Raw genomic sequence first — 12,855 nt, forward strand, 5'->3', positions numbered from 1 at the left:
CCTTCATTTTTCAGAAATGTACTACTTAAGTTGTAGGTAGAGGTGGTAATCATTTAATCAAGTCACTCTGCTTCGTGATGAATACGTTTAAGAGTCGGGTCATGGTCGGGTTCAGTGTGCTGGGTCAATAACAATTTCGGTCAGGTCCTTTACATATCAAGTCATCAACACGTTGAATCATCATTGGGTAAAAAGTCGGGTTGAGTTCGGTCTGCGCCACTATCAAATCAAATTGTCACCTTATATTTCATCTTACGTGTCAATATTAAACCGATAATTCGTCATTAAGTGCAGAGTATTTTAATCAAAGATTAATACTATAAATGATTGGGACAAAGGAAGTAATTTGTTATTGCGTATCTATCGGACCGAATCATTAGCGAATCACAGATCATCTCGAGTCGGTTTTAATTCGGTCCTAGTTGGTGTCAGGTTGGGTCTTTCGTCAAATTTTCAGATTATATTAAAATCAGGTTATTTAAGTCGGGTCGCTTTTGCATGGTCTAGTTGTAGCCTTGTAGCATACTAGCATGTAGGCGCAGGTTTGGATAAACACAAAATCTCATTTGTCACGGTACGTATCCGTCACTTTGAAGTGACGGATACCATTTTCCCTCACAAATGACCCAAATAGAGGAGAGAGGGAAGCACATGGGGGTGCCCCCACTTTGTCCCCCTATCCGTTTTGTGAGTGGCATTATCCGTCACTTGCTCCAACCCGTCTTCAGCAAGACTAATTGTTGGATAAAACGCCCAACAGAAGATAAAACGCAAAACTGGGATTTTACACCTCTCTTGCTAAAAGTCATGATTTTATCGGTAAAGCCAATTTCCCCCTGTAAGTCTCTCTTTCCCATACTATCTTCAATTCTTGATTAATGTATTCTTCAGATTACAAACTCATGTTGGAAAATACAAACCTATGAAACTTTTTTTTTTAAATTATTACTCGTTTAGAGTATGCGTGCGTGTCCAAGTGTCGGACTTGGGCTTTTTTATGAAAAATACGCATATTTTGGCTTAAAAATGGGATCAAAAAGTCATACCCTTGTGCGACGAGTGTCGGACACAGTATGTTGGGGAATTAGAAGAGTCGGAGTAACATAGATCATAGTGCTTGTCTTATTTATAAAATTGGTTATATGTTGATGCTTGTGTGAATTCTTGTGGAGTTGTGGGTTGAATATAAGCCTAACTGTTTCCAAAATGAGCTGATAAATGGTAAATTTTCATGTGGAATTAATTTTACTGCAATAAAGTATTACCCATTTCACAATTCTGTACATTTGAACCCGGTAACGAAGAATATCAATCTTATGTATGAAGAACTAGGATCTATCGGAAATTGTTGTTCAGGTCATCAGGGGTAAAGACTGTTGTTTTGGTAGAATAATGTGTGTAAGGCATGGGTTGTCGATAGCAAATTGTCGGAATCCATGTCCGACAGTCCGAGTGCTGCCATGTGTCTTCTCCAAGGTTGAGATCATGCCATAGGTTTTGCCATTTTGAGGAATGTTTACTGCTGCACTTGGCCAGTCCCTTCTGTTTACCATGCTAATTGGAGTCAATTTCATTTTCATAGTGGCACTCAGGACATGAGTATAAAACCCGTTAGCATCCAAACAGCTCTTGTATCGGCTACAACAAAAAGATAAAAAAGCATAGTCAATGTGCCCAAATGAAAAGAAAGAACTTTTCGGTGTTCTAGGAATGTTAGCTGGTTCCTTGATATATATGTTGGTACATTGAGTTTTTCATTAATTTTGTTGCAGATAATGTTGCATCATTTTGTTCCATACTCAATTACTCAGTTCCGCCAAGAAAGATAATATCTTTTTGTCAAGCAAGCGATAGCATAGAAGAGTTACATCACAACAGGTAAGAAGTTGATCCGGTTGATTGGTGTTATTGAAGTCGTTCCGAAAGTTTGCAATCTTATATCTTGAAAGGAATAGTTGCTTATCATGGATTTTCAGTGAACAGAATTTACTTGAAGTGTCTTCTGATGAGAAAATTATAAGGAGGAGGACTCTCCTTGGTTTAGCTACATCATGTTCATTTCCGACTTTAATTTCCTATGGGAAGACAAAAAGTAAGAGCCCATACGACGAGAGGCGTTTGTTGGAGCAAAATAAACGCATACAAAGAGAAAACCAGGTCCCAGAAGACTTTCCAAATTTTGTTCGAGAAGGTGTGTTTTTGCATCAGTTTCCTCTTTGTCACACACGAGAGTTTCAGAAACATCCGTGTCTTTTTCTGATGTCGGTGTAATGATCCATTACATAGGTTTTGAGGTTAAGGTGGTCGCGCCTGAAAACTATGTGAAACGTGAATCTGGGCTCATCTACAAAGACTTTGAAGTCGGTGAAGGTGATTGCCCAAAAGCTGGCCAACAGGTTTTTCTCATCTTGTGTCTGGAGTACTCTAATTCTTCATTTCCATTGTCTCCTTAATTTTACTCGATAAACCAAAAATTATCATTGTGAATATATCAGTGACAGAGCTGTATTTTTGGCCTACAGTCGTCGCCTTTTGATCCTGACTGTTGAGGAAAATTTAGTGTTGAATTAAATTTAGCCGTTTTCTTTTCTTTTGCTTAACAGTACTTCTCTTATTGTACTTTTTCCGAAGGTTAAGTCTGGCTAAACTGAATTTGGTGATGTGCTTCATATGTTGAAGATAATATCGTCTTTTATCTTCAAATCAAATGTTACTGTTTTTCTCTGTGTTAAATCTTGTATATGATGTCTATTTAGTAACCTCGTCGAGTGTCTGCAGGTCATTTTCCATTACATTGGCTATAACGAATCTGGCCGTCGCATTGACAGTACTTACCTGCAGGGTACTCCTGCCAAAATTAGGTTTGGTACAAATGGACTCGTGCCAGGTTAGCAGCCAAAAATATGGTGAATTGGACGTGTGAGATTTAGGAACGATTCTTAACAAATCTGGTTTTGACAGGTTTTGAAGAAGGAATACGTGACATGAAACCAGGCGGTAAAAGAAGAATAATCATTCCTCCAGAGCTTGGTCCCCCGGTCAGTTGGCTTATAGTCGCTTTCTCTTATAGCAGTCTTTCATCAGTTGTGTCATGTGTGTATACTTCATTCGGAATTGCAGACAATTTAGTGAGCCATTTTATATGCCATCATAATATCATCATACTACTACCTCTATGTCAATGATAATGGCTTATGAATGAAGGGTTGGAATGTAAAAACTGTAAGACTCGCTGCAGTCGACAGTAACAGTGTTGGTAAATTTGCTCTCATGTTGCTCAGTTTTGTAGGCATAACAAAGATTTCATGTACTATGTCGCAGGTTGGACCTTCAACTTTCTTCAGTTCAAAGCAATTTGAGGTTTTTGACGTTGAGTTGCTGAGCATTCAAGATTGTCAGAGAAGAACCATTGGATTCTACTCGGATGTTGTCTGCAATTGAATCACTAGGATGCTGCTGTTACCAGGTTGAAGTGGTACAGGTCTTCCAGTCAAGACTCGAGTACTTTCTAAGTTTGCTACCAGGTTTTTTGGGGCACTAATTTTCGAGTTGCAGGAATCTGAAGCACTTGTTTTAGGAGCGTGCCCTCCTTGAATACTCGTATAGTCGTACAAATCAGTGATAAATTGATCTCCCTTTCGCCCTCCTTGAGTACTCGTCTAGTCGTACAAATCATTGAAAAATTGATCTCCCTGAGCGAGACAAATCAAATATATTGTACCAAACATGACTTGTTAGCTTTTACAGAAAAACATGAATTTTCTCGATTCAATCACATTGACGATTTCATGTCTAGTTAGCAGACTTCCTGTCTAGTGATTGTGCCACAGTTATAATGTGAAGTACTTCGGGTCTTTCATCAACCATTATAGCCAACGATTAGACGGTACAAATTACAAAAGTTCTAAAAGAGAAGAATTCTTCGTCAAATTCAGAGAGAAAGAATAATACTCAGCATTTACTGTAATTAGACACAATAAATAATAAATTACATAGCATGTACAACACTACAACTAACATAACAGAAAAATAAGCATCTGTTACAAACTCAATACAAGCTTTGGAACAGCAGCATCGGACAGCTTATGTCGTCAAAGAATCTGAAATTCGCGGTTTGTATAATCTGGTACATCATACGAATACACAATGCTTGTCGGGTATCTGTGCTTATTTACTGTTTCAAAAATTACAGTGCTCGTGGACTTTCGGATGATGCCAGATGATAGGCATTTGTGCTCTCTGAGCTAGGTTTGGCATGGTACTGACCGTAGAAAGCATATATACCGAGTGTAATGGTGCTAACAACTACAAATCTCACCCATGCTTCATAATGTAGCTGCATAAGAAGTGAACAATGGTGCATGTTATAAGGGCGATGGACTTGTAGCTAGCTAAACCAGGCAGTTGGGTAAGGAAAGTGTCAATTCTTGTCAGGATATTTCAGGTACAAGTACTTTGAGTCTGGTTAAGTTTGATCGGTTTGGATTCGGGCTCTATGAGTCGGTAGTCGGTACAAATCCTGTCATTTATGCTTTGTGTGGATACAAAAAATGGAGGGAAAGGGAGGGGAGGGGGAAAGAGGAAAGGGAAAGGGAAGGAACAAGGAAGGGGAGGGGAGGAGAAAGGGAGAGATGAGGTTTTCCTTCCAAATCCTTCCTTTGTTGGAGGGGAAATAATTGCCTTCTATTTCCCTCCCCTCCAAATCCTTCCATTTCCATTTTGCTATCCAAACAAGGGGTTTTGTATCCCTCCCCTTCCCCTTCTTTCCCTCTAAATCCCCTCCGCAAAAAAATAATTATGCAACACATATTATAGAATACAACCTAAAGTTCTTTAATTTTGCGAGAAACTACCTATTATTTTTTTAACTTTTGCTGAATACTATCAAATTGAAATTAATGAGCAAAATTGACAAAATTATTGCCAAATTGACTAAAATTCCGACAAATAAGTCAAAATGGCAATCGAATTAGTTATAATTTCATCGAAATTAGCCACAATGTCGGCCAAACTAGTCAAAATTATAGTAAAAAATTGAAGTAAATGAGTTAGTAAATAGTGGTCAAGTATAGTAAATAGTGTATGTACAGTGACAAAAATAATGTTATGTTTTCGAGATAAAAATTTGTCTAATTTGAACAGAAATTTCAATTTGGTAGTTTTTTTTTTTCTTTCAAAAAAAAAAATAGGTAACTATTGGTTAATTTTTGACCAAAAAAACTCAAAAATCATTCATTTAATATTAATAAATGAGTTATCTTTTTACATAATGGTACATTGGTACCGTCTCAAAAGTGTAAGACCCACACAATAACTACTGATTATACCGGATATTTATATGACCCAAACCAAAACATTTCACAACCCAAAGTAATATCCCCATTCCTCTCACATATCTCGAAAACAGTGTATTTCACCCATCTTAAAAAAAAACCTCACCTATGCTTTAAAAACCCTCACACACCAACCACTGCCGTTTTTCCATTAACATTGCACTGTCATCTCTCAGGTATGTTCTCTACCTTTACTAAAATTATTTTAAGAGATTTATGCTATTTTTTTTACTTGCAGACATCTCAATGTATATGTTACCGTAAACATACCCGTTCTTTTACTTCTATTGATTATATGCATTGAATTTTTTGTGGGTTCGGTCCGTCTCCGTAATGCAATCGGATACGTTCTTTTACTTGTATGAGTAAGTCCCTTGAGAAACGGTCTTTTAATAAACTTAGAGACCATTTTACAATTTCAAGAAAAAATGGATACGGACTATATTACTGACTATTTTCATGTTCAGTGTTCTAATTTGATTAATTAAATAATTTCAATTTATTATGTTGTTCTATGGCGTGTGTGGCTATTTTTAATTGCTAATTTTGTTTATTATTTTATTATTCATTGGGATATTCTATATGGTACCCTCAATTTTCCCGACTTTCTACATGGTGCCCCTACACTTTTTAAAACCTACATGGTACCCCTAATTGTTGTCATTATCACTAAGTGTATCACTAAACTTTGTTTTCCGTCAATTAATCTCAGTTTTAGGTGTTAAGTAATTACTTGGACGCGTAACCAAGCTTGTCATTTATCATCCCATGACATAATGACTCTATTAGGCTCAATATCCATCTTTGGACGTGATAATTTGGCGGGGGATCAATAAATTTTCAGTCAAAATTTTTTTAGCCCATATATATCAATAAATATTAGGATCGAGATGGATATTGAGCCTAATATAGTCCTTATGTCATGGGATAATAAATGACAAGCTTGGTTACGCGTCCAAGTCATCAATTAACGCCTAATATTGAGTTTAATTGACGGAAAATAAAGTTCAGGGGTACACTTAGTGATAATAACAATAATTAGGGGCACCATGTATGTTTTAAAAAGTGTAGGGTCACCATGTAGAAAGTCGAAAAATTGAGGGGTACCATGTAGAATATCCCTTATTCATTCTATAGATGGTTGTTTTCATGTTCAGGATTTGATTAATTAAATAATTTCAATTTATTTATTTGAAATTAAGATAATAGGAAGGATCCATATGAGACCGATGAACGAGGCTACGGAAGGTTGTGGAGATACTGAGGATGGTGTTAACAGTGGAGGAGATACTCACTCGGGTTACCGAGACGGGAGCATATCTCCAGCATGTTCAGTTTCCCGAAAACTTTCTGTGAATTCCTCTCGCAAAAGAAAAATTGAAGACACTATCAATTCAATTGAACTTAAGCGAAGGCAATCAAGTTTTGACCGTGTTATACAACTTTTTTTGGGAGCTGGTATCGGTTCATCAAATAAGCCGACAAAGGCTCAAATGATTAGTGATGAATTAACAAGATTGGAAGTGGCTGAGAAAAAGAGTGATGAGTACTTTGTTTCGGCTATGAGATACCTTAGTGTTGAGAATCATGGCGATATTTTCCTAGCACTTCAAAAAGACAATCAAAAATGGATCTATATGAAACGGATGGACGCTGATCCTCTCTTTATTCAATTCCACTCGCAATGTGTATGAAATTTCATGTTCTGATAGTCATTTTGGGTTTGGATTATTTTGGATTCAGTCTTTTGCTGCTTAGTTATTCTCTGTTCATGTTTGGGTCACTTTACATAGTATACAGTAAAAATCGGGTCGAATACAGGTCAGATCAAAGTTGTAGACTTGTAACTGACCTGAGCAAACAAGAATATGTTGAAGAAAATGCAAATGGCGGGCAAGAACGGAACTCCGGGGCAGGAAAACCCTTTAGGATCTGTACCTGAATACTCCTGAAAAAAACCAAAAAAAACGCCTAAAAACAAATCCAAATGAAAGCATGTTATTTAAAAAAAAACTTCGGACTACAGAATAGCACGGAAATCTGGATTGTAAATCTCATCAATCATCTCCCCTAAAATTTGTTGATGCGATGCTTTTGCTCTTTTGGTTGCAAAAGAAATACGCTTGAAATACTCCTCGAAAGGTCGGAAAGTTTATATATATACAACAAAAGAGAAGTGTTTCACACAAATAATAAAAAGTTTGCTTAATTTTCACACGATAATCTCAAATTTGAATTACTCTCCAATAATTCCGAGGTTTTGCAGCATAAATTTTCGTTTTACACTGTCATTTGTTCCCTTTTAAGTTCAAATGACCTGAACAATCTTCGAAATCAAGGGTTGGGGTTAGATTCATATAATATGGAAGTAGAAATAAAATGTTCAACGAGTATTGTATAAAAATTTACGGTTTGTATTTATCCAGAAAAAATAACAAATTTAAGATGAAAATTACCTAACAGGAAATTAGAGCCATCACTTTTGGGACAATTTTGTCAAGATACAAACTATTCTGTAGGCTTAAAACATGATGGCAGTCCAACCAATGTAATTAGCAGCACAAATTTCATCGTGTTTGATTCAAAAATAGCCCCTATGGCAAATGCCCAATAAGGAAGTAATACTATGTGCGAGTATACGACCCTCTATCATGTCACAGGCGGTGAGCTTGACACATCACGTCAAAGCTATCTAATTGATGCAAAGTGAAAGAAAATATATTATGAAAAAGGGAGAAAGCTTACTTGACGTAGGTATAGAGCTGCTAAAGCAAGAAGAGCTATGACCAGTGGTACGATCAGGAAAAAGTAAGAAGCGCCAAAACGATACATTGCACCAGCAGTAAAACCACAACAAGCCAACACAACCAGCAAAACTACACCTTCTGCCCATCTTGAGCACCACTCGGCCGAACCTTGAGTTGTAGACTTTTCTTTAAACCGAAGGGATAGAACACAGGCTGCCACAACAGAATATCCTGTCTAAAACACGGATAATTCAGATCCTCATTCTTATGCAAGCTCGGATATATTTTAATCTTTCTTTTAATGTTCAAAAATAATACGGAGTAATAGAAATGAACCATTAAATGTGGTCTGTGGGGGAAAAGGATGATTGTAGAATTTTATTTTATTTTAGTTCAAATTCAGCAATTTCAGATGAACTTCGCTGATCGATGTATACTTCACTGAGCCATCAAAAGTATTTTTAATGTGTAAATGGACCATCCAGGGATTTTCTTGTAATCTTTCTTCAAATATTTAACAAATTTGTGTTCGCTGACTGATTCGGCAAAGTTACTCCAAAGTCAGACTTGCAAATAGAACACAATCTTATGTTGACCCATTTTTTGGATAAAGCTTTCCGCCAAAAAAATATTTTGATATATATATATATTTAAAAAAATTTTAAGAGATTTAAGAAAAACTTTGATGCATTAATCTGAAAATTCATGCCTGAGTATTGAATTCTCAGTTCTGACATACCAATGTCCCAACCGAAAGAATATGAGAGAGCGCATGCACATTAAGTAGTCCTGCCATGATCCCAGCAACAATACCCACCCAGATCTGAGAATTCATTGGAGTGTGCCGCTTTGAGTTCACTTTAGCAAATAGCTGAGGTAATAACCCATCTCGTCCCAGACCAAGGTACAACCGAGACTGTCAACAAGAAACATTAACCAAATTAACATACAAAAAGTCTCTTATAGAATGGTTTTACACCAAAGATGATGTAAAATCACTTAGAATATAAACCATCAAACAAGGGAGCTAATCACCTGAACATAGAGTCCAACCAGCAGGGTTGTAGTAAGGCCAGCAACAGCACCAACACTAATCAAAACAGACACAAATTTAAGGCCTTTTGATGTAAAAGCTTCAGCCAATGGAGCATCTTCACCGAGAAGATTGTAAGGAACCATTCCAGTGATCACCAAACAAACCCCGATGTATAAGCTTATGCAGACGATAAGGCTTCCGATTATGCCCAAAGGCAAATCCCTCTACGTATCAGAGATAAAAGGAAAAAAGTAACTTTTACGGATATAATGTATTCGAGTCAAATCAAAATAATTTAGTGTACATGCAAGATCTTAAATATGTTTTTTACCTGTGGATTTCTTGATTCTTCGGCTGAATTAGCTACAGCATCAAATCCAACATACGCAAAGAATACTATCGTTGCTCCAGTTAAAACTGCGCCAAAGCCATTGGGAACAAAAGGAGACCAATTTGATACCTCAACTTTAAAGGCACCGGCCATTATCACAACAAGGACAATGACTACCTACAGTAAAAAGAAGAGCATAGTTTAGATTAATAAAAGTCCGTCTATGGCAATTCCTAAGTACGTATCACGTATGGCTTAACGAGGCATAGCTAGAAATCATCATTTTATAATAACCTTGCCACTACCTTACCCCTAACTTTTACTTATATAATTATATAAACGTTAGTCGTCTTTAAAAGCCATAAAAGAGTATTATTGCACAAAAAAAGTATTTTGAAAATATAGCCATGTTTCCAAAAGCAGCGTGCTTGCCGTCTCGTCATCACGGGCGCCCTCGCCACCTAAGTGCACTTCACGGTTCTAAAACCGAGCATAGAATCATATCACTACGTCTTTCCAATCCATCATTTCCATGTATGGCATTACAATAAAAATTACTAGGTCAAATTAATATATTTGTACCTTGGTCACAGTCATAAACGAGTTCACGAATGAAGATTCTCCAACACCCCAACATAAGACCACAGTAAGTATGCACAAGAGGATTGGTGCCAACACATTTATAGAGAAAACCCCTAGGAAATCTTCACTGCCATGTCCTATCCAGCTAGGAATGTTTCCCTTAATAGAAGGGGTAAGCTCCAGTAGAGCAACTACATAGCTGGCCAAGCTCCGTGCAATGCTGGCTGCTCCAATGTGGTAGTCGAGCATCAGCTGAGCAAACACCAAGAAAGCCGTCAGCTCGTTGAAAGCAGAGTAAGTATACAAATATGCTCCTCCCACAACAGCTGGAAACCGAGACGCCAGCTCAGCATAACAGAGAGCATTTAGTATGCATGATAATCCAGCTAGTATGAAGCAAAGTGTGACAGCTGCATTACAAGTAGAGTACAGATAAGCTTCTCGGTTTGATATCAATGTATCATGATAAGAGAAAACCTAAATGAAATCCTTCTCCTGCTCTATTAAACACCCTAAGGTGCAGTCATCTAATACAATCCGTGGTGATGCCATCTTAGTACTCGGACTCTTGTGTGCGAATGTCTGACACGCCGGACTCATTAGTCACGATGAATCAACTTTAGACAGTGAGACCCTGACTTAAGATCAGGATACTGGAGTATAGTGCTCCAGAGTGAAGAGCTTAAGCAACAAAGGTTGCCATGGATGTACTCTGACGCCAAGACGAGAAATGTACTCCCTCCGTCCCGGTCAATTGTTGTCCTTTGGTTTTGGCACAAAGACCAAGGAAAGAGGAGAGGACCAATAACTAAATGACAAGTGGAACAAATTGAATGAGAATGATCAAATTACTCATCAAGTTCATTCTTAAAATAGAAAGGACAACAAATGACTGAGACACCCAAAAATGGAAAAGGACAACAAACGACCGGGACAGAGGGAGTAAATTAATTAGCTTGATGGAGTAACACCAATAAAGATGTCGAACCTTGTTACAATAATGCTAATTCAGGAAGATGGACATCATATTGTTTCGACTTTGAACCATAACAAAAGACCCTCAAAAACAACCATTGAGGTTTTAGAAAAGAAAGGGGCTCATAAACGTCACTCTTCAGCAATGTCCCAGAAAATTTGTCAAGTATTTGATTAGAGGAGCACTTATTGTTGCATTAAAAAAAAAAGAGGTCGATGATCAAGCCAAAATTCACCTAAAAGCTAAACCTTTGCACTCACGAGTCACGACAAAATATATAACTAACAGTACTACTATGATGAAAGAGCAGAATCTTCAATCATAAGCCAAAATTCGTCTTGACTAACAAAATCGGCATTAGCTGATCTATGAGGAACTCTTATAGCATGTTTGCAAAATTGAATGCTTTATATCACTCAATGCGCATTACAATGTATTCCCTCTATCCATTTCATTTCCATACGGTTTGATTAACTACTCCTATCCAGTGCTAAATACCATACCAACTATAAGTAAATATCGGTATTAACAAAGATTAGACTTGTGTTATTGCATTTACACCAAATTCACCTTAATGTTGAAAACTTGTCACAAACCAATCTGCAGAATTCAGCTTAAATCCAACACCAAAACAATAATAATAATAAAAAACGATACCCTATTTGTCGTCCCAATCATTTGATTAGCTTTGATTAAATACCTGTCCCAAACAAAAAGGTAACCAAATGATCGTGACGGAGGAAGTAAACAATAATAAACTTCAAGAATATGGAACAAATTAATCCAATGAACACCCAAATAAACATCAAGTTTCAAAATTGACATTACAAAAATCAGCTCAAATTAAACCCCAAAATAACAGAATTAACTAACTTTCAAACATCATAATCCAAAAAATGGCCAATAATTTTTTTTTAAAAAAAAATATACCTGGGCCAGCATCACGGGCAACAGTGCCGGTAACGACAAAAATTCCGGCGCCAATTGAAGCCCCAATTCCAATAAGAACAAGCTCAAATAAACCTAATCGACGAATTAAACCGTCTCCAGAATTCGTAAGAACCCCGGTGGAGCTGGTATCAAGGGGTTTGGTCCGGCGAGCCGAATCCCAGAAATGTGAACACCATGATTGTGTAGATGATGATGATGAGGTAAAACCCTTTGTTTCATTGAAATTCATCCTCAATGGAAGTCAATGGAGGATGAAATTATGAGCAAAGATTGAAGCTTTGGGAATGTTATTTCAATGGCGGAGGTAATATGTATGGTGTTGACTGTGATCAAGTGGCAAAATGAAGATTGGCTTCATTCATTAGTTTGTTGGGATTTGAAATTTCTCAATGTGGTAAGAATTCAACTCAAACTTTTTTAACTCGGCCAAACTACCAAATTGGTAAGAAAAAATGGAGGGTTATTTGTGAAATTCGTAAAAAAGTTTTACATGGGATAAATTGGTAAAAAAAATAAATTAATGAAATGTGATAAATTGACCAAAAAAAGGTTTTTTATACATCAATACTATATATTAAATCCAGAAATCAAGAGACTTTAATGTAATTAAAAAAAGTTATACAAATTAATTATACTATATAGTTTTAAATCACTAGAACTGTGTGATAGACCCAATTAAGGGATCTCAATGCAAATATTATATAGTTTGGGTTAAAATTAAATTAGATAGAAGCTTGGTAATTTTCCTAAACATTTGTAAGTGATGGGGCATATTCTACACCGCTGACCAAGTCAACATATTGAGCAAGGTCAAGGATATCCACAGCAAAGTCAACGACTTGGACTGTCTAGCCGATGCAACCCATCGGCCTGTCACCTGGGGTCTCGGCCGGCAACCA

At 36.9% G+C, this 12,855-nt stretch overlaps 2 protein-coding genes across 3 annotated transcripts; one reads left to right on the forward strand and one right to left on the reverse strand.

Annotated features, from left to right (window-relative positions):
• Positions 1-733: 733 nt before the first annotated feature.
• On the forward strand, positions 734-3,793 carry LOC141605233 (peptidyl-prolyl cis-trans isomerase FKBP20-2, chloroplastic). 2 transcript variants are annotated; one of them, XM_074423924.1, is made up of 7 exons: positions 734-838; positions 1,773-1,878; positions 1,956-2,191; positions 2,287-2,396; positions 2,779-2,887; positions 2,962-3,038; positions 3,322-3,793. In XM_074423924.1, the coding sequence occupies exons 1-7, from the start codon at positions 808-810 to the stop codon at positions 3,439-3,441; spliced, it is 789 nt and encodes a 262-aa protein (XP_074280025.1). In that variant the 5' UTR covers positions 734-807; the 3' UTR covers positions 3,442-3,793. The 2 variants fall into 2 exon arrangements, with proteins under 2 accessions (XP_074280025.1, XP_074280026.1); XM_074423925.1 differs by having other exon boundaries at positions 1,977-2,191.
• A 135-nt stretch (positions 3,794-3,928) lies between these two features.
• LOC141605232 (cationic amino acid transporter 9, chloroplastic-like) lies at positions 3,929-12,397 on the reverse strand. Its single transcript, XM_074423923.1, has 8 exons — positions 11,936-12,397; positions 10,030-10,439; positions 9,448-9,624; positions 9,116-9,340; positions 8,820-8,996; positions 8,079-8,315; positions 7,186-7,281; positions 3,929-4,336 (listed from the first exon to the last, which is right to left on the reverse strand). The coding sequence occupies exons 1-8, from the start codon at positions 12,183-12,185 to the stop codon at positions 4,187-4,189; spliced, it is 1,722 nt and encodes a 573-aa protein (XP_074280024.1). The 5' UTR covers positions 12,186-12,397; the 3' UTR covers positions 3,929-4,186.
• Positions 12,398-12,855: the final 458 nt, after the last annotated feature.

Source organism: Silene latifolia, chromosome 10 (assembly GCF_048544455.1).
Source record: "Silene latifolia isolate original U9 population chromosome 10, ASM4854445v1, whole genome shotgun sequence".
In the NCBI taxonomy this organism is placed as follows: Eukaryota; Viridiplantae; Streptophyta; class Magnoliopsida; order Caryophyllales; family Caryophyllaceae; genus Silene; species Silene latifolia.